Genomic DNA, 27529 nt, shown 5'->3' with positions numbered 1-27529 from the left:
TGAGCGTGGCATTCTCAGCGACGGAGCTGCAGCACGTGTCGGCTCCTGTGCGCATGCGCGGGAGTGACGTCATCGCGGCTTCGCCGAATGACAGCGGCGGAGCTGCGAGACCCCACCGACAAGATGGATGCGGCGGACTACAGGGGACAGCGGCGACTTCGCTGGCTCCTGTGTCAGGTAAGTGACACATAATGGGCTACTATGCGATGCATAGTAGTCCATTATGCTTTGCCTTTGCAGGGCGACAAAGAGGAAGTAAACTCATCAGGGTTTACTTCCTCTTTAACCTCCCTGTCGGTATGATTATGTCCGATTTTTGACGCTGAAAGCGGTACAATTATTTTGCATGGAAATTTGGTCTTTTATATTGTAGGCCAATAATTCTTAGGAATAACTCACTTAAATCTGTTCAAACAAGAGTCTAGTAGACATCCTGGGTATGATAAATTTTGAATTACATAATACATAAATTATAATATAATAAATAACTATAAATAATTATAACAAATAATAATACAATAATAATAAAAATGATTCAATAATGTAATCAAAAACACAGAAATTTGCTCAGTTGCAGAATTGTCGCTGTCATTACTTTCAGTGTTTGATGACGAATTTCCCCACAAATCACTATCGCTCAATTCTGCAAGTGATTCAAATTTATTATCACTAACTCTAGCTGGTCTAAAACCACTTTTGATGTAAAGGGGAACTTTTTGGTTGCTATGGACAATCTCCAAATTCCAGGCAGAAAGAACAGTATATATAATATAATAATAGTATTGTAATATAATATATTATAATAATATAATATAATATAAAACTGCATGTAGGGCACTGGACAAACCATTAGGGACAAAAGGGAGGGTCAAATAAATTGATAAAGTAATGTAATCTGTAAGATTACAGTGTACTGTATATGTATTATGTTTTTTACTTTTTGAATTTGGCGCGGTTCTCTGTCCCGGTCTGTCGCAGTGCTCGCAGGGAGCGGAGCCCGGCACTGTAATACATCCGGCGGAGGAGACGGCTCGCACACAGAACAGGGAGACATCGCAGGATCCAGGGGACAAGGTAAGTAACCTCTTCCTGGATCCTGTGATGCGATTCCAAGCGTGGCTCAGGGTTACCGCTTTTGGTACTGAAAATCTACCCCGAGCCACACTCGGGAATACCGTCAGGGAGGTTAATGGCCCAGTACTCTATTTTTTATTTATCCGCTTGACCTCCAGAAGATTTAGCCCCTTCATGACCAGGCCATTTTTTGTGATACGGTACTCCGTTGCTTTCACTTTAGAAATTAGAATTTAGAAAAGAAAAAAAAAATTTTTTTTACTCTGCTATAAAACATCCATAAAAAAAATGAAAAAATCTAATTTCTTCATAAATTTAGGCGACTATGTATTCTGCTACATATTTTGATGAAAAAATCCCAATAAGCTTATATTGATTGGTTGGCGCAAAAGTTATAGCATCTACAAACTATGGGATATTTTTATTTATTTACTAGTAATGGCAGCGATCAGCGACTTATAGTGTGACTGCGATATTGTGGCGGACATTCTTACACTGACTTTTTGGGAACCAGTGACACTAATACAGTGAAGCACTATCACTGTACTAATGACACTGGCTGGGAAGGGGTTAACATCAGGGGCGATCAAAGGGCTAACTTTGTTCCTAGCCAGTCTTTTTCTATACAGTGTGTGGTGCTTTTACTAGGGGAAGACATGGATCATTGTCCCTGCTTTGCAGAGACACAGGATCCATGCCTTCCCTCCTGTCAGCACAATGATCTGCCTTGTTTACATAGGCAGACCAATGTTTTGTCTCACTGCTGGATCATTGGCAGGTGCTGGCAGACATCGGGGTCCATGGTTCCTGCCACTGGGCTCCCCCCGCTGGGCTCCTGCTGTGTGTGATCAACAGAAAGAGCCAGATCATGTATATATATGTGATACGGTGCACAAGTGCCACCTTGTAGCAGTAAATCTGCTATGAGGTGGACCTGAACTGGTTAGTTAGCTGCAGGCAGTTCCAAAGGGAGCTACCAACAGAAAAGGGCTTCATTGAACTCTATCTGTATGTAAGGAAAGGGCTCTTGGAAGATGTAGATCTGGGGACATGCCTGCAGTAGAAACTGACCTCACAGCAGCAGCTCCTGCATGAATTTCACAAGCCTGATGATGATATCACAGAAAGTAATGCCATGTGTTTTAAAAAAATATTCATGCACTTTTTTTTCTGTGCTAATTTTACTTGTAAGCAGTGGCGGCTGGTGCTCAAAATTTTTGGGGGGCGCAAACAAACTGAAAAATTCAGAAAAAAACATCAATTGCAGCCTCACTGTACCATCAATTGCAGCCTCACTGTACCATCAATTGCAGCCTCACTGTACCATCAATTGCAGCCTCACTGTACCATCAATTGCAGCCTCACTGTACCATCAATTGCAGCCTCACTGTGCCATCAATTGCAGCCTCACTGTGCCATCAATTGCAGCCTCACTGTGCCATCAATTGCAGCCACTGTGCCCATCAATTGCAGCCACTGTGCCCATCAATTGCAGCCACTGTGCCCATCAATTGCAGCCACTGTGCCCATCAATTGCAGCCACTGTGCCCATCAATTGCAGCCACTGTGCCCATCAATAGCAGCCACTGTGCCCATCAAACACAGCCACTGTGCCCATCAAACACAGCCACTGTGCCCATCAAACACAGCCACTGTGCCCATCAAACACAGCCACTGTGCCCATCAAACACAGCCACTGTGCCCATCAATTGCTGCCACTGTGCCCATCAATTGCTGCCACTGTGCCCATCAATTGCTGCCACTGTGCCCATCAATTGCTGCCACTGTGCCATCAAACGCAGCCACTGTGTCCCATAAAATGCAGCCACTGTGCCCATCAATTTCTCCCACTGTGCCATATCAAATGCTGCCAGTGTGCCCCCCCACCGGCCCACCATCTGCACTTACCTCCAGTCCTCTCTTCCCATCCTCTGCTATGATTGTACACCTGGTGTGCAAACACAGCGCCTGTCGTTTCAGCCAATCAGGTGATGGGTAACAGATCCAAGCACCTGATTGGTGGAGAGGCGGTTTGCTGTTAGGAAAGCGAATATTAATTCACTTTTCTAACACAGCTGAGTGACCTGCGAGCACCCAGCATGGCGCTCGCAGGTCACCCTTTTTGACGCCTATTAGATCCTATGGCTCTTATCAGGTGCTTCAAAACCACTACCTACTGCTGTAATTTAGGTGCCCTGAAAAGGGGCCGGGCACCTGAATAGGGGATGGCAGCGGCGGCCATAGATAGATTCATGCAATGCATGAATCTATCTATTGGTGATAGAGGGGGTGGCAGGAGAGAGGGGGATGGTGCCGATACGCCCTTAATGCACGGGCCACCACTGCCTGTAAGGCACCCTTTGAAATCAATGGACAGCATTAATACACATGACACATGGAATTGTGCAAAAACAAATGCGTACATGCATACAGTAAGTGCAAATGGAGCCTTAAAAGGGGTTGTAAACCCTCGTGTTTTTTCACCTTAATGCATCCTGCTATCAATCAAATCCAATGACGTGGGCATTCGTGTCCATGGATGCAAATTCTGGACTCGGGCACGCACCCACAAGGTAACCCCCTCGAGAGAGCTCTTCTCCTAGGGGGTTATCCGATACAGGAGGGAAACGCAAGAGCCACTGGGGGATCCCAGAAGAGGATGCTCGGGCCACTCTGTGCCAAACGAGCTGCAAAGTGGAGGTAAGTATGACATGTTTGTTATTTTAAAAAAAAACATCCATTACAACCACTTTAAGGCTGTTTCTCACTATAGGAACAAGGCAAAAGAAAATAATAATGTTCAGACATGATCTAAAGAGTGAAGATTTGGGGTAACTTGGGTAGTGCCTGCACATACACTTTTAAGTGATGTATTTTATACAGTGGTGGCTGGTACTCAATAATTCAAACCAACACCACCCTCCCCTCCTCGGCAGGAGACAAGGCTGTTTACATCGGACATGAATGCGGAGAACGGATTGCCTCCTTAACTTAGGAGGCAGATGTCCTGCCCGGGATGATTCCGATCTCCCCTCCTCCTCCCTCCCCTGTCTGAGCCGGGGTGTGCTGGTTGGCCGACCTGCTGCGGGTGAGCCATTGTGGCGGCTGGTGGGTCAGTCGGTCTTCTCTTGCTTCTCCTCTGGCCGTGCATCTCCTACCTCCTCCTCCCTCCTCCCCCTTGTCCAATAAGATCGCTTCTCCTTTAGGCCAATCCTGAAATCACTTCCTGATTGGCTGGGAGGAGAATCAGTGTTAAAATAGCAAATATTCATTAGCTATTGTCACACAACTGGGTGGGCTCGGAGCGCAGTGCTCTGCGCCCCAAGCCCACCCTTATTTAAAGCCTATTAGAACCTCTAGCTAATCATGTGCTTCAAATAAAACACCCCCTCCATTGGAATACATGCATCCGGCGTGCTGTATGTAGATAAGGGGGCTGGACGCATGGACGGGGGGGGGGGAGCGGCGTCCGTGCTCCCCTAATGGATGAGCCACCACTGATTTTATAGGAGAACATCAGAATGCTTCAGGTCTCTCTGCCTGTTTGCCTACTCATTCTTTTCATTTTTAATTAAAAAAAAAACACGTCTATACAGGTTGATTTAAAACTATTAATATTATGCCTCACCCACCCAGCAACACATACCCCTTTCTTTCGATCGCCTGCTAAAAAGACTTAAGAAAATACCTGGATCTTCTGGGTATGGGGTAGGTTGGTATAATGGGGACAGGTAAATATTAAGCTTAAGGAGGGTCCTGAGGGACTTTTAAAGGACTAAAAGTACATGTATCCTTTGTTTTCATGTGTAGGTGTGTGTGTGTGTGTGTTTTTTTTCCTGTTCCCACCTGCTAATTACTTTCATAAATTTGCAGCATTTCCTTTTCTCAGGCTTCATATTTAAATATCGCCTTTCATCTGACTTAATTTTTGTTTGACTTGCTATGTAACCCTTTTTCATAATATTAATCCATAGCCTCAAAATGTAATTAAAGTCTCCTCATACATGTTTAATGTCTTCCATTTCCCGCTCACTATATTACAGCTGTAATAAAAGACAATTTTGAGACTGGCCCCATGGGAATCATTCATTCCTTGCGGCAATAGCCCCTGGCATTTCAATAGAATACACCTAGTGTACAGGATATTGGGTTTACTTCTAGTCCTGTAATTTGGAAATTTAGCAGGTTAAAAGCGTTTAAATGTGGAAAAGTAAAATATTTCTTGGGTTTATTTAAAGTGTATAAATTTGGGAGCATGTGGTAGTGCTTGAAAGACAGTCTATGTCATAGTGATATATCCCAAAGTTAGTGGTTGAATAGTAGCCATGTGCAAGGCCCATGTATTGGACTTTGACTGTTCAACTTCTGGAAGACCAACAATTGAAAAGCAAGTGCAAAAAAAAAAAATCAGAAAAGGTAATAAAACGTTATTGTTCTGGACACATGCAAAGCAAAGCCTCACCTGGGAACCCCATCTACGTGCTGGTTCCTCAGCAAACTGACATTGGTAGTGCTGGGTGAGAGGTACAAAGAGTCATAGAACTCGATGGTTGATTTCCAATTCTTATTAGTAATTCCATAAAAATACATCCAATGCATTTTGGGGGCTTGGGGCAACCTATCAGCAGGGTTCTGGGCATTGATGGATATGGTGAATTATTTAATAATTGGAGAAGGAACCAGGGTTGCTTGAGTTTCGCCCAAGTTCCAGCACCAGTTAAGCAGCAGAAAAAAATTGTAATTAATCACCAAATTATAGTGTATGTCCAACCAATGTTTATTCTTTTTTGTTGGATAGAGCATGAACAGATTACAGACTATACCAGATTTTTCTATACCAGGGCTTTTTTGGGAGCTTTCATCTAAATTTCTTTTCATGGTGACCAGGCAGGAAGTGAAATAAGATCTGCAATGAAGACACACACTGCAACAAAAACCTTACAAGAATTCAACCCTTCTCCTACGCGTCTAGAAAAAAGTATTTTTATTTCTGTCTATGAAGGACCAAGACCTAAAGCAACGAAGAAGAGGGATTTAACTAAAGTCACAATACTTACCTCTGCTTCAATGGCCTGAGGTCTCCTAGCAGTGTTGACATCTTCTCCTCAGCTTCTTCAGGCTGAAGATCTTTGGCCTTCTTGATTGGCCAGGGTGGGATGACATCACTTCCGAGTACAGTTGTCCCAGGACACAAGCATTGTGCCGGAATGTGATACGGCGCACAAGTGCCACCCTGTAGCAGTAAATCTGCTATGAGGTGGACCTGAACTGGTTAGTTAGGTGCAGGCAGTTCTAAAGGGAGCTACCAACAGAAAAGGGCTTCATTGAACTCTATCTGTATGTAAGAAAAGGGCTCTAAGAAGATGTAGTTCTGGGGACATGCTTGCAGTAGAAACTGACCTCTCAGCAGCAGCTCCTGCATGAATTTCACAAGCCTGATGATGATATCAAAGAAAGTAATGCCATGTGTTTTTAAAAAAATGGTTCATGCACTTTTTTGTGTGCTAATTTCACTTGTAAGCAGTGGCGGCCGGTGCTCAAAATTTTTGGGGGGCGCAAACAAACTGAAAAATTCTGAAAAAAACCCCATCAATTGCAGCCTCACTGTACCATCAATCGCAGCCACTGTGCCATCAATCGCAGCCACTGTGCCATCAATCGCAGCCACTGTGCCATCAATCGCAGCCACTGTGCCATCAATGGCAGCCACTGTGCCCCATAAAATGCAGCCACTGTGCCCATCATTTGCCGCCACTGTACCCATCAAACACAACCACTGTATTTGCCATTTCCATGGGACAGACAGATCAGTTAGACAATATAAAGCTTCATTAATCCCAATCCTGCCTAATGTAGCTAAAAGTCAAATTCCCAAAAAATGGCAGACAGTGGAAAGCCCCAAAACGCGGGATTGGATTCTTGGGGTAAACATTATACAAAGATTGGAGAGAGATGTCAAATGGGGGGAAGACCAGATAGAAGCATCAGAAGGAAAGAATAAGTGGAAAGAGTGGAATATGTTTAAAAGTACATGGAGGTATGTAAGGGAGATCACGCAATAATTACGAGATGAGATGAGAAAAGGAAAGAAACAAAAGGAAAACGAGGGGGGCGAGGTTGGGGGAGGGGGAAGGGGCAAAGGAAAGGACTTTGAAAGGTTAGAGGGTAGAATTGTGTTTTACCCTTGTGTTGAAATTTTTTTTTTTTATTTCTTTGTAGTATGTTGAAAATAATAAATAAAGAATAAAAAAAAGAAACGCAGCCACTGTGCCATCAAACTGTTTTCATTTCTGTCTATGAAGTTCCAAGACTTAAAGCAACCAAGAAGAGGGATTTAACTAAAGTCACAATACTTATCTCTGCTTCAATGGCCTGAGGTCTCCTAGCAGTGTTGACATCTTCTCCTTAGCTTCTTCAGGCTGAAGGTCTTTGGCCATCTTGATTGGCCAGGGTGGGATGACATCACTTCCGAGTACAGTTGTCCCAGGACACAAGCATTGTACCGGAATGTAAACAGAGCTGCTCATGCTCAGCTCAGTGTACAGTGTAAGGCAGGGGTGCTCAACCTTTTTAAGAGAGCGAGGGCCATTTAAGTAATTTGGTAACCAGTCGCGGGCGGGTGGCTGCATTCGTTTTTTGTTTAAGGATTTTTTTTCTTTATTTCACCTAGTGATCTGGCCAGTAGTAAACCTCCTACCTTATGCCGCGCACACACGACCGGCAGAAAAGGTCCAACAGAATCATTTCATCGAATATTCCGATCGTGTGTGCGCTTCAGCGGACTTTTTTTTTTCAAAAAGTCCAACAGACCTAGAAATAGAACATGTTTTAAATCTTTCAGACGGAATCAATTCCTATCGGGAAATCCGTTCGTCTGTATGCTAGTCCAATTGACCAAATAGCAAAGCAAGGGCAGCTATTGGCTACTGACTATTGAACTTCCTTTTCTAGTCCTGTCGTATGTCATCGCGTTCGAAATGAACGGACTTTGGTGTGATCGTGTGTAGGCAAGTCTGTTCGGTCGGAACTCCTTCGGAAACTCTGACGGAAAGACCATCAGAGTTTATTCTGATGGAAAGTCCGGTCGTGTGTACGCGGCATTAGAGTTGCTATGCTCACTATATCTATGGAGGAGCAGTGTAGCCACCCTTCAACAGCAGCATTATTAAAGGAGAAGTTTGCCTTTAAAAAAAAAAAAGCACATTTTTTTGCAGGTAAAAAATTTGCATTTACTACTTTTTTGTAGGTGCCTGAAAAAGCATTTCACCTGCGGGCCATTTTTTTCAAGACTGAGCTTTATCGAAACATCAACAATAAAAAAACCTCTCCTGCTAGACCCGTGAGTGCTTCTGTGTTGGTTTTGGATTTGTATGTACAGGCATACCCCACTTTCAAGTACACAATGGGGTTTATTTACTAAAGTTGGAAAGTGCAAAATCAGGCTAATTTCTGCACAGAAACCAATGACATTCCAGGTTTTATTACCAAAGCTTAATTGAACAAGCTGGGGTTAGAAGCTCATTGGATTCTATGCAGAAGTGAGCCTGATTTTGCACTTTCCAGCTTTAGTAAATAAACCCCATTGCGTACCTAAAAGTGGGGTATGCCTGTACTTTGTGGGTGAGCACCTGATATATATATATAGATATAGATCTATATATATCTATATATAATGTCTTTTCTTTTTTTGCCCATAGTTCCACTATAAAGAAAAGCTGTGCTTTACCCTTTCAAGGCATAGCATAGCAAATCTTCGCTTTCTGAGTTTGTATCCCCTTTAACCCAATCTGCATACTGTACCTTTGGTAATCTGTTTTGGTTTTGACCATAAAACGCATAGTTTGACAACAAACAATTTTGATGTTGAAAATCAAATCCTAATTAATATTGGTTGTGCTATTTACCACTTGCATGAAATATATATATATTCTTTGAATACACGCTGTATTTGGTATAATCTATATAATGGAAAATAACAATGTAAAATCTTTGTTGTTGTTATTATAGGATTTACTAGTGTTTTTCATTAGAGCGGGACTCTAAAATCATTGAATCCATGTGGAGGTATAAGCCGAGGGTGGTATGTTTTGGTAGTAGAGCTTTTTCATTTATTGTTTGTCCCAGGGGGGAGAGACTTTTATTAGCATTGAGCAGCAATAAGACAGCCGCCAAGGATTCTGGGAAATTTTAATAAAGGAGACAAGGCTGTGAAATGTAATCAAATGTCTGATCAGATTACCTGATGCCTCAGAGTCACAGATCTCATAAAAATTGCAGGGACGTCACTTACTCAAACACCCAACAAGGAAGTGAGGCCTGGATCTCTCAATAGAATTGCCCACTTCAAAGACAGCGATGTTCCCTTAGGAGAATCTGGGGTCTTCATGGCTTCACTGAAACCTTTCACAGCTCAGAGGAGAGAGAAACCAGGAGATGGAAAAAGATGATATCAGAGGAGAGGATGGGAGAGGAAAAGAGGGTAGGGGAAAGAAAAGAGAGGAGAGGAAAATGGAAAGTAAAACAGCTGTATCTAATAAATATATGTCATATGCCATTGGAACTTTTTTTTTTTTCTTTTTTTATTCTTCATTTTAATACCAAAAACCAATACAGGATTGAAGCAGCTCAGTGAGTCACTGACTTTTTTTATTCCTTTCCTTCATCCTTACTTTATTTTTCACTTTCTCTCTTTTTCTTTCATCCTTTACTTCCTTCATGATATTCCTTCTCATTTCCTCTCTATCTTACCTTCCTGCATCCTTCATCCTTTATTTCCTTCATCATTTCCCGTTGTCTCATTTCCTGTCCTTTTCTTTCCTTCCTGCTTCCTTCATCCTTTACTTCCTTCATCATTTCCCTTTATCTAATTTCCTCTCTTTTTCTTTCCTTCCTGCATCCTTCATCCTTTACTTAATCATTCCCCTTTGTCTCATTTCCTCTCTTTTTCTTTCCTTCCTGCACCCTTCGACCTTTACTTAATCATTTATCTTCATCTCATTTCCTCTTTTTCTTTCCTTCCTGCATCCTTTAGTTCCTTTATCATTTCCCTTCCTCTCATTTCCTTTCTTTTTCTTTCCTTCCTGCATCCTTTCTCCTTTACTTAATCATTTTCCTTTGTCTCATTTCCTCTTTTTCTTTCCTTCCTGCATCCTTCAGTCTTTTCTTCCTTCATCATTTCCCTTTTTCTCATTTCCTCTATTTTTCTTTCCTTCCTGCATCCTTCAGTCTTTTCTTCCTTCATCATTTCCCTTTGTCTCATTTTCTCTTTTTTTTCTTTCCTTCCTGCAGCCTTAATCTTTTACTTCCTTAATTTCCCTTCGTCTCATTTCATCTCTATTTCCTTTCTTAACCTTCATCCTTTACTTCCTTCATCTCATTTCCTCTTTTTCTTTCCTTCCTCCACTCTCCTCATTTACTCCCTTTTTCATTTTCTTTTATCTCATTTCCTCCATATACTGTCCTTACTGCATCCTTCATTCTTGCCTTTCCTTCCTTAATCAGTTTGGCTCTAGAGCAATTTTTCTTAAATTTTTGCACACCTGTACAGCTCTTCATTTTTCTGCAATAAAATTACTTAAACCCCCAGAATATTATATATTTTCTGAAAGAAGAGGCTCTGTAGAATAAAAAGATGTTAGTTGCAAATGTGTATGTCACATGATATTTGCACAACTGTTTATTAAAAGCATTTTTTCAGGAAAAAATATAATACAATTATTTTTAGTGCAAACACACAATTCAATACACATGTTTTGGTAAACTGTAAAAGATGAGGCTGCACTGAGAAAATACAGTAAGTACCTAACATGCCAATTATCTTAAAATTGTGTGCACCCGTGATATCGCAAAAAAAGGAAAAAAGTGTACCCAAAAATCTCCATAGGTGACACTTTAAAAGCATTTACAGCTCATCCTTTTAGAGTTACAGCTCATCAGGAGCTCTTGTGCTAGAAGTATTACTCTTAAGCCATGTACACACGATTGGATTTTCCGAAGAGGAAATGTTTGATGACAGGCTGTTGGTGGAAAATCCGACCGTTTATACGCTCCATCAGACAATTGTCAGATTTTCAAGACAAATGTTGAATGGCAGGTTTGAAAATTTTCCGCGGACAAATGTCTGTTGTTTTTGTGACAGCCAAACTAGGAAACACGGGGAGAGGTTTGTTTATACATACCTCTCCTCGTTCTTCAGCTCTGTGACCTGATCGCGGGACACCAGCGGAGATCGGGTCCGCGGGTCCCACGCCCACGGTCACGTAGCTAGCGGAGATCGGGTCCGTGGGTCCCACACCCACGGTCACGTAGCTAGCGGAGATCGGGTCCACGGGTCCCACACCCACGGTCACGTAGCTCAGGACCGGGTCACGATCGCGCCACCAGCGGCGCGCCTGCGACCCACGGCTGGGCACTTAAAGCGCAATGTACAGGTACGTGATTGTGCCCAGCCGTGCCATTCTGCCGACGTAAATGTGCAGGAGGCGGTCCTTAAGCGGTTAATGGGATAATAATCAAGCTGCTTTGCCGGTGATACTGATGGAGTTATTGCAAACAAATTTTTAAATGCATTTTTTTTTCTAGTGATATCAAGAATAATATTATTATGCTTTTTTGGGGGGCTTACCACAACACCATTATCCCATAGTTTTTAAGCTCAAAGATACAACTATGTTGGCGTCAATTGTTAATTTTACATTGTATTTTTTTTTTAAGTAACTGCCTACTCCCAAACTGTCATTTGAAATAAAACACATAGCCAAGTATTATTCTCCACAATTTTTTTTATTGTGCATTAAAAAAAGAAAACAAATAGAATTTGGCATGCTATCTGCCAATAGAACTTAACCAAAAAATGCATTCTATGCATCCAAAAATATAGAAAATATAACAAATCAAATCATTATTATTCAACCAAAAAATAAAATAAAAGCCTCATGCACGTGTCCTGTTTCTTAATTTAGGGGGTCAACAATGCCAAGAGTTGGTGAAAGCAGGGGTCTGTCATCCAAAGCTAATTCTGAAAAACATCTGGATTATTCTCCTGGAGCTCCCGCAGCAAAGGCATATGACATAATTGGTCATGATTAATAAAGCAACCAATTTTTGGTCCAAGAACTCCCCCAGCTCCTGTTCCTGGACTGAACTTGGGTCAAAGCAATAACTCCAAGGCCAATAATAAATAACACGTTATCGCCTCTCATTCCGCAACATGTCTGGTTGACAAACGGCCGTTCAGAAACTAATTGAAAAGCACGAAATTAAAAGCACGAGCTGAAAAGCGCTAAATGAAAAGCGCAAACTGAAAAGCTCTAAATGAAAAGCGTGAATCAACACTCACCAAACTTCTACTAACACGAAATTAGCAGAAGGAGCCTCAAAGGGTGGCGCTAAAGAACTCAAAAACCACATCACTACGTTCGTGTTTGTTGGCCGACAATTCCTTGCTGTTTGTGTATGTAAGACAAACTCCAGGCACACACCTTTGGACAAAAGTCTGAGATTTTGTCTGCGGCAAAAAACGATCGAGTGTACGAGGCTTAAGACTTTGTGTACTCTGCTGCTGGTAAACGGACGTTTAGGAGCAGTTGGGTGTTTTTTTTCAGTTGGTCCTGAACTCTCCTCTATATGATCTTATCACTACATGTACACAGGGTTGTTTATAGTTTCTAGACAGTTTAGAAGCATTTTTTGTAATACAAAAAAATGTGTTCAGGACTGATGTTCAGAGGCATTTGAAATGCCAAATGCCTGTATCAGCTTGTAAACTCTACTAAACGTGGTAACTCCCGTTTAACAGTGTTTCGTTTACAGACATTTCTCATTTTAACAAAAAAAACGCTCCTAAACACAAACGCGCCATGTAAACATGGCTAAACGAACATTTTTAAACGTCAGATTCTAGCTGTCATGTTAAATCATTCAGGAGAGGTTAAACAACGTCCCGTGTACATGAAGTCTTACTATGACATTTCTGTTGATCCATCGTATGTATGGTGCAACTGCAGTTTACATACGCATGTGCACCCTGGGCATGAGTCTGCATTTGCTTTTGCACATGTGTGCATGTCAATGGGGGTTACGACAATTTAAAATAAACATTTCTAATACATTTTATTATCATTTTTTTTAAACCTTTTATTTATTTATTTTTAGTTGATTGCTATCACAAGGGGTTAATAAATCCCTATGTGTTAACATTGGGCACATAACGGGTACTCTTTTTGGAGACTTTAGGGGTTTAATAGACCCCAATGTCTCCCCTGCCCTTCACACCACCTAACCGAGCACAGATCAGCAAAGTTAGATGTGTCCCTGGCCAGGCAATGGTTGATCTGAAACCGGGAAGTGACACAATCATCATTGCTTCCAGTTTATTTGTTTACATGACAGATCAAGACATGGATGTGTCTCGATGTCACACTGCTCTCCACCCTGAAGCCAGTGGTTATGGTCCTGGGCTGTCGGTAAGAAAGGGACAGCCCAGGAATCGCAGGGGGAGGGGCCGCTGTTGGTGGGGAGGGGGGCACCAAGTGACTGGTGGCTATACAACTGCAACATCACTTTCACTCTGAACCTGGGAGTCTACTGAACAAAATCCGCCCAAGCTGATAGCTCCTGCTGCAGCCATCAGCTTGTGATTAACAGTTCACTCTTTGGACAAAGAGCTGAACCAATTAATTATTTTCTTTCTTATCATTTTCTCTTTTCTTTCCTTCCTGAATCGTTCATTCTTTACTTTCTTCATCATTTCCATTTGTCTAATTTCCTCAAATTTTTTCTTTCCGTCCTCCACCCTTTATCTTTGCCTTTTCTTCTTCCATTATTTAATTTCCTTTCTTTCTTTCTTTCTTTCTTTCTTTCTTTCCTCCACCCCTCATCCTTTCCTTCCTTTTCCTCATTTCCTTTGCTCTCGTTATCTAGCTTTTTCTTTCCTACCTGCATCCTTTATCCTATATTCATAATTTCCTTTCCTATCCTTTTCTTTCTTTTTCTTTTATTTTTGGATCCTTTATTCAGTTCTTTCATCATTTCCATTTGTAAAAATGTTCTCTCTTTTATTCTTTTATTCACCCTTTATCCTTTACCTCCTTCATCATTTTCTGGCCTCATTTCTTACATTTCCTGTCCTTCCTGCATCTTTTATCCTTGCTTTTCCTTCCTTCCTTATTTAATTCCCTTCCTTACTGCATCTGTAATCCTTCTTTTATAATTGAATTTCTTTTCAGTTCCTCTCTTTTTCTTTCCTTCCACCAACATTCATCCTTTACTTCCTGCATCATTTTCTTTCCTCTCCTTTCCTTTCCTTCCTGCATCCTTCACCCTTGCTTTTCCTTCCTTCATTAGTTTATTTCTTCTAATTTTTATCTCTTTTTTTCTATCTTCCTGCGTCCTTCATTTCCTTCATCATTATTTTTTTTTTAATTTCCTCTTTTCATACTTTCCTCCACCCTTCAGTTTGGACTTCCTTCATCATTTACTTCCCCCTCATTTCCTAAATTTTATGTCCTTCCTTCGTTATTTCCTTTCCTCTCTTTTTCTTTCCTTCCTGCATCTTTCATCCTATCATTCCCTTTCCTTTCATTTCCTCCATTTTCCTTTCTTGTTCAATAGCATTTATTGAAAGTTTTCAATACAAAAATTTGGGTACATCCAGAAACAGTTATACATACAAATTCACAACACAAGTTATCACAAATACAACATTCACTAAAGTTAGAGACAGAATACATGCGCCATTGAACTATAAGGCAACAGTGTCATATGAATTTTCGAGGAAACGAAGATGAATGGAGCTCTAACTTTTAGGTTAAATATTATTATTATTATAGTCAGCATTATACCAAAGGATTGGCATGTATATAATTGTTTATGGTGTGCTATATTATAGCGATAGTTCAAGATGGTACCTACAGTGAGTATGTAGAAAATAGTTTAGGGCGGGCTTCGGGCAGGGGCGGACTGACAACTCATGGGGCCCCCGGGCAATAGGAGATTATGGGGCCCCCAGGCAATAGGAGATTATGGGGCCCCCAGGCAATAGGAGATTATGGGGCCCCCGGGCAATAGGAGAGTATGGAGCCCCCAGGCAATAGGAGAGTGTGGGGACCCCAGGCAATAGATTATGGGGCCACACATTATACACACACATACAGTATACACACAATATAGACACACAGTATACACATGCACACACTGAAAAGGTACTGGAGAGGTGGGGAAGCTGTAATCTTGGGATTTTTTTTAAAAAAAACAGATTTTTACATACGGTCCCTGGTTTTATTGAGGCTGGCAACTCTGATGGGGCCCCCTTAGTGGCATGGGGCCCTCGGACAGTGCCCTTGTGCCTGAATTGTCAGTCTGCCCCTGGCTTTGGGGAATAATCGAGTGCACAAAACAAAACTTGAGCAAAAAAAAACACAGAAAAAGAAAGACAAGGACAGCAGAAAGAATCAGACAAGGGAAAAAGGAAAAAAGAATTGGCTAGAAAAGAATGAAGCTAGGTAAGAGAGCAGGGTAAGGGCAATAGAGGGAGGGGAATTTAATTACAAATGCTTTGTGCGGTCCAGGTATTACCCATGGCACATAGGTTTTATGCCTTATGATCTTGAACAGAATAGGGTATCCATGGGGACCAAGTTTCTAGAAATTTCTCATGAGCATCAGAGGAAAGGGCCAATTTGTTTTCATTAATCATGGTTCCATGCAAATAGAGAATTGCTATAGAAAATGTAATACTGGGGACTTCCAGGACCAGGCTATAGTTTGCTTGGTGGCATCAAAGATAAAAATAATTTTACCACTGATCGTGGGACATTTTGGGGAGAATTATTTAGTAAAGCTTCTACTAGATCCTTACATCCGTAAGCTTTGGGACACATCCACCATACATGTAACATTGTCTCTTTCTGGCCACATTTACGAAAACATTAGCGTGAATATTGGAGCATAATTTGGCAACTCTGGAAGGGGTAAAATAGCAATAAAAGAGAACATTATATAACTAAAATATTGAATGAGCTTTTGGTTGTGGAAGCCCGTATCTCAGTCCAATTCCTCAGGTTTACCAAATTCCTCCTCCCAACAGAGCATGCAATGTGTTTTAGGATAGGATTTAGAGGAATGGATGGGGGCCTGTATTAAAGAGCTAAGACCTGGAGGGAGGTGTCAGACCAGCACTTATGTTCAAAGGCTGTCAAAACAAGTAGAGTTGTAGTCCAAGGGAAGCAATTTATATATATATATATATATATATATATATATATATATATATATATATATATATAATTAATAAAGCTCACAATTAGGACCTTAATGAATTTCTTGGCAATATTTAAAGCATTTCACTCCTTCACAAGTAAGCAGGGAGTACATATCCTTGGATCCCTATGAAGCCACCAGTAAAATATAACTGGAGATTCTAATTCTGTGGGAAATAAAAGTTCCTTTCTTTTTTTCCCTTTTCTTTTCCCTTTTAATTTTCTTTTCCTTATCTTTCCTATTCCTGGTGGACATAAAAGGTCTCTTTCCATTTTCTCCTTCATAATTTCCATTTTCTTTCCCCTTTTTTTCCGTTCCTTTTCTCCATTATTATTTCCTTTATTTAAATTTCCTTCTTCCTTTATCCTTTACTTTCCTCCTTCATGCTTTTTGCTTCCTTCTCTTCCTTCGTTCTCTCCTTTACTGCATTTGGCTTTTCCTTTCCCTCTCTCTTTCTTTCCTCTTCCTCATTCTTCTCTATTTTTTTGTGGCTTGCGAAGAATCACATATACGAAAAATCCACACATAGTAAATATATTGCTGTCAGATTCCTGTTAGTGTTTAATCCCGCAATAATGTCATTGTGCTCTCCTGTTGATACAGGGTTACACCATAGAGATTTATTATGTGCAGGCTCCGGTAATCCAGACGTTATTACATCGCCTTAACTGGATTCCAGCAATATTAAAAAGAGAGGCTGTTCAGGCGCTTGTGACACCATAGCCAGTACAGAGGCCTTATGGCATAATGTAGGCTGACATGGTGTTTATTAGCTGGGAGCTGCCTGTGTTGTCTAATTATAGCTTGGGAAGGCAGCTATGCATTGCAGACATCTGAGATGAAGCCTTCTCATCTGTTAACCATTTGTCCACCAGAACACTCAGTCAGACTAGAATTGAGTCACTTTTTCCACCCATAATGCATTTGTAAAATCCAAATAGAGTCTTGGGTAACAAAGAAAAAAACTGTGTGTATATATATATATATATATATATATATATATATATATATATATTAGGGCTCTGGAAATTAAAGATTAATTCCTCGATTAATCGATGAATTTTTTGATCGATATCTCTCCACCGGCTTCCCCCAGAAGCCGGCGGAGAGGTGAGTATCAATCAAAAGAATTTTCCTCCTTCCCCAAGTGCCTCCGTCAGCTAACGAAGGGAAGGCGGGGAGGAGGCGGGGAAGGCGGGGAGGAGTCCAGTGACGTTGAAGTTCTGATTGAACGTAACATGTACAGGGGAGGAGCTACACATGACGTCACCCGCTGCTGCTCTATGAAACTAACACGATTATCGGCTTTGCATGCTGTTTTTATCATCTTTATGTGAGTAGTTTGTGTTTGAACACAAAAATGTAATCTTATACTTAAGCGGTGAGCATTTAGATCTTTTCTTTCTACCCATGACCTGGCATCCTTGCTGAGATCTAAGGAGACGTGAGAGAAGTTTATGGTCCGTGTTAACCCTTTTAATACCCGCATGGGTGACCACCTGTTTGCACAGGGGTCCATGCCATAAGGTGAGAGTGATTAGTTAGACCGGAGGAGGAGGGATTGTCACGCTACTGTGGAAAAAAAATTACATCAGTGCTACAGTTTGAATTTAAAACGTATTTGTGTGAACTGTGAAGTTAAGTCATGGATTGTGGAAACTAACTAGTGTCTGGTGATTGTATATAGTGTATACCACATTTACCACTGACTAATGCAGAGTTGCATTGCAAGGAGATCAGCTAAAAGTAGTGAGGAGAGGATTTGAGCTTTATGACATGGTGCATTATCCTGCTGGAAGGAGCCATCAGAAGATGGGTACACTGTAGTCATAAAGGGATGGACATGGTCAGCAACAATATTTAGGTAGGCTGTGGTGTTTAAACGATGCTCACTCGATACTAAGGAGTCCAAAGTGTACCAAGAAATTAGCCCCCACAACATTACACCACCACCACCAGCCTGAACCATTGATACAAGGCACGATAGATCCATGCTTTCATGTTATTTAGACCAAATTCTGACCCTACCATCTAAATGTTGCAGCTGAAATTGAGACTCCTCAGTCCAGGCAATGTTTTTGCAATCTTCTTTTGTCCAATTTTGGTGAGCCTGTGCAAAATTGTAGCCTCTGTTTCCTGTTGTTAGCTGACAGGAGTGGTCTACTGCTGCTTAAGGCCATCTGCTTCAAGGTTCAAAGTGTTGTGCTTTCAGAGATGGTATTCTGCATACCTTGGTTGTAACAAAAGGTTATTTGAGTTTCTGTTGCCTTTCTACCATCTCTACCCATTCTCCTCTGACCTTTGAAATCAACAAAGCATTTTCATTCAGACAATTGCAGCTCCCTGGATATTTTCTCTTTTTAGAACCATTCTCTGTAGACTCTGTAGCCGCGTACATGCAATCGAATCCGCCAGACCACATTACGCCGGACAATTCGATCGTGTTTGGGATCCAGCTGACTTTTTCATCGTAAAGTCAGACGGACTTGGAAAGTAGTTTTGACTCAAAATTTGTCCACCGGACTTGGCTTTCAGAGGACAATCCATTCGTCAGTGTGCTAGTCCGGTAGACTAAGAATGACGCATGCTCTGAAGCAAGTACAAGAAGGAAGCTATTGGCTACTGGCTATTAAACTTCCTTTTTCTAGTCCCGTTATACGTGCTGTACGTCATCGCGTTAGAAATCACCGGACTTTCGGAGCGTCCGTGTGTGGCCAAGTCCGTTCGTTATAAAGTCCGGTGGATTGTTTGCCGGACCAATTCCACCGGACAATTCGATCGTGTGTACACGGCATTAGAGATGGTTGTGCGTAAAAATCCCAGTAGATCATCAGTTTTTGAAATACTCAGACCAGCCCATTCTGATGCTCGATTTGAACTTCAGCAAGTTGTCTTCACCATGTCTAGATGCCTTAATGCATTAAGTTGCTGCCATGTGATTGCTAATCAGCCAATATGTGTTATTAAGCAATTGAACAGGTGTACCTAATAAAGAGGCCGCTGTGTGTATGTGTGTATATGTATATATATATATATATATATATATATATATATATATATATATATATATATATATAATGTGTGTGTGGCGATGACACTTTGGACGAAGTGTCATGTACAAATGTCGTTTTTGCCTCAGAACAGTAAAGGGGTTCTGAGGGTTAATTGTATAGGTTTAACTTTGACATCAGTTTGGCTGGGCTGTGTTAGAGTTCTGCCTGGTCATGTGTACAGTTAGGTGCACATGCCAGGCTCAGAACCAGGCCTGGTTGGACACTTTGGGTATCAGCTTCCCCGGAGCCAATCAGTGGGTGTGCCAGGCCCCCACTGAGGAGTCTGGGGAAGGGTACTTAAGATGTTGAAGTCACGTGTTCCAGGTTCATTCGTGAGGCCTTAGCTGTCTGTTCCTGATTCTGGACCGGGGTAGCCCCGTAAGGAGTCCTGGTCACGGGAGCGTTCGTCGCTCTGCAACATGCTTCGGTTGGTTAACCCCAATAGGCCCCTCTGGTCTGTGGTAGGGATCCGTCTGTTCCCGAGTCTCGGAACCGGCTGGTCCGAGGCGCAGTAAGGATTCAAGGCGTCCGGGTGTGCTCTCAGCTTGGAGGGCCACCGCCAGGGCCGCTGATAGGCCAGTACAACTGGCCCTGCTGTACCGGGCCTGACCAGCAGGGGGGGCCCGAGCAACCTGAACTGCAAAATTAATATATAAAAAAAAAAAAAAAGATTCTCCTCCACCGATCATCGTCCGCACAACCCCACCCCCGTTCGGTGAGGTTTTTTTTTTATTAGATGCGATTAGTCTGTTCTGTATGAGGCTGCAGGGGAGGGACTATTTGTTGTATTTCGGGCGCGGAAGAATACGCCTTCTGCGACCGCTCCTCCTGCTCCGCACAAGTCCCGGCCAGCATACCCTATGGTGTTGCGGAGTGATATTCCTCTCTCTCTCTCTCTCCGCGTGAGAAGAAGTAGCAGAGTGAGAGGAGCAGAGAGTGCAGGGGCCGGGCGATCAAGCTATTGTGGACACTGAAGAAGAGGGAGGAAGTGATCTCTGCTGCCCTGCTAGAGCTAACAATTACACAGGTGAGGTGTATGCTTGAAGTTCAACATCTACTACTACTCTGCAAATACTCTGCAATACATACTCTGCAAATACTCTGCAATACATACTCTGCAATACCTACTCTGCAATACCTACTCTGCAATACCTACTCTGCAATACCTACTCTGCAATACCTACTCTGCAATACTCTGCAATACCTACTCTGCAATACCTACTCTGCAATGCAATACTCTGCAATGCAATACTCTGCAATACCTACTCTGCAATACCTACTCTGCAATACCTACTCTGCAATACCTACTCTGCAATGCAATACTCTGCAATGCAATACTCTGCAATACATACTCTGCAATACTCTGCAATACCTACTCTGCAATACTCTGCAATACATACTCTGCAATACATACTCTGCAATACATACTCTGCAATACATACTCTGCAATACCTACTCTGCAATGCAATACTCTGCAATGCAATACTCTGCAATGCAATACTCTGCAATGCAATACTCTGCAATGCCTACTCTGCAATGCCTACTCTGCAATACCTACTCTGCAATACCTACTCTGCAATACTCTGCAATGCAATACTCTGCAATGCAATACTCTGCAATGCAATACTCTGCAATGCAATACTCTGCAATACCTACTCTGCAATACCTACTCTGCAATACCTACTCTGCAATGCAATACTCTGCAATACCTACTCTGCAATACTCTGCAATACATACTCTGCAATGCAATACTCTGCAATGCAATACTCTGCAATGCAATACTCTGCAATGCAATACTCTGCAATACTCTGCAATACATACTCTGCAATACTCTGCAATACCTACCCTGCCAATACCTACCCTGCCAATACCTACCCTGCCAATACCTACCCTGCCAATACATACCCTGCCAATACTCTGCAATACATACTCTGCCAATACTCTGCAATACTTTATACTTACCCTGCCAATACTCTGCAATACTTTATACTTACCCTGCCAATACTCTGCAATACTTACCCCGCCAATACTCTGCCAATGCTCTGCAATACTTACTCTGCCAATACCCTGCCAATACACTGCAATACTTACCCTGCCAATACCCCGGCAATACCCCGGCAATACTCTGCAATACATACCCCACCAATACCCCGCCAATACCCCGGCAATACTCTGCAATACTTACCCTGGCAATACTCTGCAATAAATACCCTGCCAATACTCTCCAAAATACCATTTTATTTATTCATTAATGGTTTGTATTACATATAGATATTAAAGAGGTATGTTCTCATCTGAAAACAGTATTTCTTTTGGATAATCAAACCTATAACTGACTGTAGAAAACAAATATCACTTGTAGACAAACCTACACTTTGTTTCAAGGCGGGGTCTGGGGAGGGGCAATGGGTGGGGCCAGGGGTGGGGCTAAAGGAGGAACCAGGGGCGGGGCCAGGGTGGAGCTGAAGGGGGCCCCGTCAGGTAGGCTGTACGGGGCCCCATGATTTCTATCAGCGGCCCTGGACACCGCAGCTCGTGTAAGTGACCGGGGGAGGACTCTTCGGAGGAGGGCCAACAAGCTGGCATCCTGAGAAGTGCCTGGTTGCTGAGTTGTGAAGGACATAAACGAATTCACGCTTTTTCCAGTACTGTCAAGGAGACAGAGAACGTTCCAGGTACTGAGGAAAAAGGTTCCTGTTCACTTTTGTTACCAGTTACTCAAGGTCAAAGATTTCACAAGTTCTGGATCAAAGTGCTGACTGCCATAATCTCTGGCTAGAGATTTGTTCAGCCTTGAAGTGCCCAGCTGCGAGTGGCTATTCTCTGGGTGGTATTAGAGACTTTCTTACATATTGTAATGGGACCTGTTTAATACATCTAGGATTCCATTCAAATAGCAGGTCTAGATGAAATGTTAAAAGACTTTAAATTAAATTAGTTTAATTATGGCAAAAAAATTCTGATGAACGATTGTTGAGAATTTCCATACGATTGTATGAAAATCTAATCATATATTTCCAGCTTAACAGGGCATGTGCTTCACTTTGGGGAGATATCTTCCCACTTTTTATTGTGTCTTGAGACAGAAAGAGAAGGAAAACCTCCCCAATGGGCCAGAGATGGTAAAAATTACTCTATCCAAAACTAATCAAAAAGGCTTTACTTTAGATTTAATTCAAAGGGAAATATTAAAGTGTTACTAAACCCAGGACCCTGCATTCACTATAGCTGCTCTCTTAGCCCACGTACACATGGTCGGAGATTTTGCCAACCAAATCCGTCTGATTTTGCCCGTCGGATTTAGTCCGACGGATTGTGTCCGAAACTGTTGCATACACACGGTCGGGCCAAGTTGGCGAAAAATCCGATCTTTCAGAACGTGATGACGTAATTTCGTTACGATGGGACTACATTCAGGCTAGTAGCCAATAGCTTTGATGTAGGAATTTGATCTGAGCATGCGTGGCACTTGGTCCGATGAAAATGCTCTACACATGATCGGATTAGGTCCGACCGGCCCAGTTGGTCGGGAAATATTTCCAACATGTTGGAAAATTGGGTCGGACGGAGATTCGGACGGAATCAGTCCGATGCATACCACACAGTCGGATTATCTGATGACACGGTCCGATAAGACACATTCCGACAGATTCTCCGACCGTGTGTACAAGGGCTTACAGTACAAAGAATATGGAATTGCAATTGTTTTAGTAAATATAAACTACTAAATACATTTTTTATCAGCAGTTAGAGCAGTTTTGTGACTTAATTCAGTGTCTGGTTAAAGCTTGTAGGAGGAGTTTCCATTGTTCCTTGATTGTCATATGAGGCTGCAGGACCTAGACAGTATATTGATCAACACTGCTGATCGCATGCACTCTCCAAAGCAATACACACTAAACTGAGCATGTGCATCTTGTCACCTAGCATCTGTTCTATTAGGAGATGGCTTGGGGACTGTGGAAGAAGGGGAGGAACAGAGAAGGAAGGATCAAACAGCCTTTTTTCACAATGTAGAGGATTAACCGCTTAGAGTCCACAGTGGGTGTAACAAGCATGCTTTACTGCATATATAGACTGATTTTACTGTGGGTTTAGTAACAATTTAAGGCGTCTATTCATAAAAACATTTTGTATAGCCATTCACCCAGGGAATGTGCACATACATGCTGTCTATGTAAATTGGGCAAAAATGGGTGATCTTTAAGGTATTTTCTCTTCTCAACCAATGTTCTTTCATTATGTGCAGTAGTAGATATTGCATTATGGCCACTAAATGGAGCTGAGAGCACTGGAAATACATATGTCTTTGTATCAGTGACTGCATCTGAGTGGATGCAGCCACTGTTTAGCCAAAAGTTTCCTTCCCAGCTTCAACTTTTAGATTGAAAGAAGTCAGGCATAGGGATGGGCGAACGGTTCGGCCTGAGCATAAGTTCGGGCTGAACTTTCGTTGTTCAGTCGTTTGGCAAACAGCCGAACAAACGGGTCGTTGGACCGTTTGTTCTGCCCCTCGAACCGACCACAATGCATTGCGGTGCTGAACAGTGCATTGCAAGCCCTGACTGGCTGAATCAGTGAATGTTTCAGCCAATCAGGGCAGAGAGCACTGTCAGAGTCATGACTGGACAGTGTCATCAAAATGGATTAGACCTAGGATTGGCACTTGACACCCTAAAAGTTCAAGTGTTAGCTTTATCAGCTCTAATGGACACGTGGTGGGCATTGAATCCTCTCATAGAGCGTTTTTTAAGAGCAGGCTTAAGATTAGGACCTCTCAGCAAATTGCTATACCCAAGGTGGGATTTAACCATTGTGCTTAAAGAGGAAGTAAACCCTGATGATCCCATAAACCCTGAGGATCCCATAAGTCCATCTTTAATACCTCCCCCAGTCACCAGGGGAGACACCCCTGGGGCCCTCGGGCGCTTCGGTGGTACTCCGTCGTGGATAAGAGCCACAATTCGTGTCGTATAATAGTTCCCATTTACAGCTTTTACAATGTATTTCAGATTATTGTTTTTCCTGTTCTAGTTACTTTGTGTTTTTCACAGACGTATGTATTTCCTGAAGAAGCTCAGTTAGAGCGAAACTAGTTGAAATACGTCACCACCTGTACCACTTTGTATACTGTTAATTGTTTTTATTATTGGAATAAAATTTATATACATATTTTTCTGGTTTAAATTACTGGTTATCAATATTTCTATCTGTACCGTAATAGTCCTGTAGCTCATTCCTGTTCTTGATAAGCCTGATAGGGGAACCAGATTTCTCGTTTTTTAATCTTATGTAATTTTGGATGATGGTACGCTTTCATTATTTATCTTGTATTTGAGTGACGAGACTTTTTTATATTTTATAATTTATGGTTGTTATGGTGTCAGGATGATTGAAGCGCATAATTTCTATTACATTGTAATATAAAATGAAATGGTTCAACTCCCCATAATGCAGAATCAGTGGGGGCCCTGAGGGTGTCACTTCACTTGCCATGTCGCCTGCCACCAAATGCGGATTGTCACTTGCCACGTCACTTGTCACTAAATGCGGATTGTCACTTGCCACGTCACTTGTCACCAAATGCAGATTGTCACTTGCCACGTTACCTACCACACACTGCGGATTGTCACTTGCCATGTCACTTGTCACCAAATGCGGAATGTCACCTGCTACATCACCTGCCACACATTGCGGATTGCCACTTGCTACGTAGCCTGCCACACATTAGATTGTCACTTGCCAAGTCACCTACGGTGGGTGGAGCCAACACTAACTCAGGGGCGGCGGAGGCCTGTAGCGTGGACAAGATGGAGGGAGGAGGGTGCGTGCCGGTGGGTGGGGCCAACACAGTCAGGGGCGGACTCGGTGGAGAAAGAAGAATGCTGGCTCTGCAGTCACAGAATGACTGTGGATGTGGATGCCAGCCGTTTTATATGTGACTGCAAGTAACTTCTCTCCTCTCCCTCCCTGGCCTGTTCTCCAGCAGCTCCAACGCTCCATATAGTGACTGTGAGTCACGTCGGCTTTGAGAGTGAGACTGGAGTCCGACGTGACTCACTGACGTCACTCGTTGCTAGACACCAGGTGGCCCAGGCGTTACCAACGAGTGCAGGGGAAGAGGCTCCACCCACCTGTTCCTCCTGCTGTTATCGAGTCTCTCTCTCTGCGCCACTGATGGGCTGATGTGAGAGAGACTCAGCAGAGGCAACGGCAGCCGCAGAGCACCCGAAGTGCGACTCAGACATGTCATGTCACTGTATTTGGGGGGGTGGGGAAATTGCCCTGTTGCCCCCCCCCCCTGGATCCGCCCCTGACTCCATCTTGAGTGATTTATATCCAGCTCCTTAAAGAAATATTGCCTTTATTGTCCAGCCTGTCAATGGCTGTGGTGTTAATGGACAGTTTTTGATTGTGATTCCATTTTAAAGTATGATTCAGGTTTAACAAGCAATTAAAGACCAATAATCTTCTCTTCTTTTCAGGCTGTTCACCACTAAATGTAACAGCTGCTTGAAAGCAGTAATGCCATCAGAGCTCATTATGCGGGTCCTCGACAATGTCTACCATGTGGCTTGCTTCTACTGCTGTGAATGCGAGAAGAAACTGGAGCGAGGAGATGAGTTTGTCTTAAAAGAAGGACAGCTGTTATGTCGCAGCGACTATGAGAGGGAGAGAGAGATGCTCAGTGCATTTAGCTTAACGCCCGCTGGATCAGGTAAAGTCAGCACATACATACATTAACCACTTGCCGACCAGCCGCCACAGTTGTACTGCGGCAGAATGGTACGGCTGGGTGAAGCGACGTTATGTGTCGTCACTTCACCCTATGGCCACTAGGGAGCGCGCGCTCCCGCTGCTCGCAACCGGAGCTCTCGATCACCGCTGGGCTCCTGCGATTGCGGCTGACACACGGAGAACTGGGATCTGTGTGTGTAAACACACAGTTTTCCGGTTCTCTGAGGGGAGACGAGACAGTCTGTTCATACAGAGTATGAACAGCGATCTGCCATCTCCCCTACACAGTCCCCTCCCCCTCGGTTAGAATCATCTCCCAGGGAACACAATTAACCCCTTGATCGCCCCCTAGTGTTAACCCCTTCCCTGCCAGTGACATTTTTACAGTATTCAATGCATTTTTATAGCACTGATCGCTGTATAAATGCCAATGGTCCCAAAAATATGTCAAAATTGTCAGATGTGTCCCCCATAATGTCGCAGTCCCGATAAAAATAGCAGATCGCCACCATTACTAGTAAAAAAAAAATTAATAACAAAAATGCCATAAAACTATCCCCTAGTTTGTAGACGCTATAACTTTTGCACAAACCAATCAATATACGCTTATTGCGATTTTTTTTTTTGATTTTTTTTTTACCAAAAATATGTAGACGAATACATATCGGCCTAAACTGAGGGGAACATTTTTTTTTTATATATTTTTTGGGGGATATTATAGCAAAAAGTTAAAAATATTGCGTTTTTTTTTCAAAATTGTTGCAAATTTTTTTGTTTATAGCGCAAAAAAACAGAGGTGATCAAATACCACCAAAAGATAGCTCTATTTGTGGGAAAAAACCTTGCACACCCGCGCAATTGTCAGTTAAAGCGACGCAGTGCCGAATTGCAAAAAGTGCTCTGGTCAGGAAGGGGGTAAAAATCTTCCGGGGCTGAAGCGGTTAAAAATATAACGGAACCAAAGGAGTTATCAACCCACTCAAGCTGCCTTCCAGTAGCCCTTTTAAGTGCGCTTTAACCACTTTCAGACCGGACCATTTTGCTGGTAAATGACCAGAGGTCTTTTTACAATTTGGCACTGCGCTGCTTTAACTGGTAATTGCGCGGTCATGCAATGTTGTACCCAAACAAAATTTGCGTCCTTTTCTTCCCACAAATAGAGCTTTCTTTTGATGGTATTTGATTGCCTCTGCGATTTTTAATTTTTGCGATATAAATGGAAAAAGACCGCAAATTTTGAAAAAAAATGATATTTTCTACTTTTTGTTATTAGAAAAATCCAATAAATTCAATTTTAGTCATACATTTAGGCCAAAATGTATTCAGCCACATGTCTTTGGTAAAAAAAAAGTCAATAACTGTATATTTATTGGTTTGCGCAAAAGTTGTCACATCTACAAACTAAG

At 42.3% G+C, this 27529-nt stretch overlaps 1 protein-coding gene across 3 annotated transcripts in view; it reads left to right on the top strand.

Annotated features, from left to right (window-relative positions):
* LOC143961024 (LIM homeobox transcription factor 1-alpha-like) overlaps positions 1–27529 on the top strand; it is a 114766-nt gene that overhangs the window by 43093 nt on the left and 44144 nt on the right. For all 3 annotated transcript variants that reach the window (XM_077470146.1, XM_077470147.1, XM_077470144.1), the window contains exon 4: positions 25871–26103. In XM_077470146.1, the coding sequence (XP_077326272.1) occupies positions 25871–26103 (233 nt within the window). The remainder of the gene's footprint in view (positions 1–25870; positions 26104–27529) is intronic.

Source organism: Lithobates pipiens, unplaced genomic scaffold, assembly GCF_037356315.1.
Source record: "Lithobates pipiens isolate NorthernLeopardFrog02 unplaced genomic scaffold, aLitPip1_a1.2 Scaffold_8, whole genome shotgun sequence".
NCBI lineage: Eukaryota > Metazoa > Chordata > Amphibia > Anura > Ranidae > Lithobates > Lithobates pipiens.
This window is presented reverse-complemented; position numbering and strand designations above follow the sequence as displayed.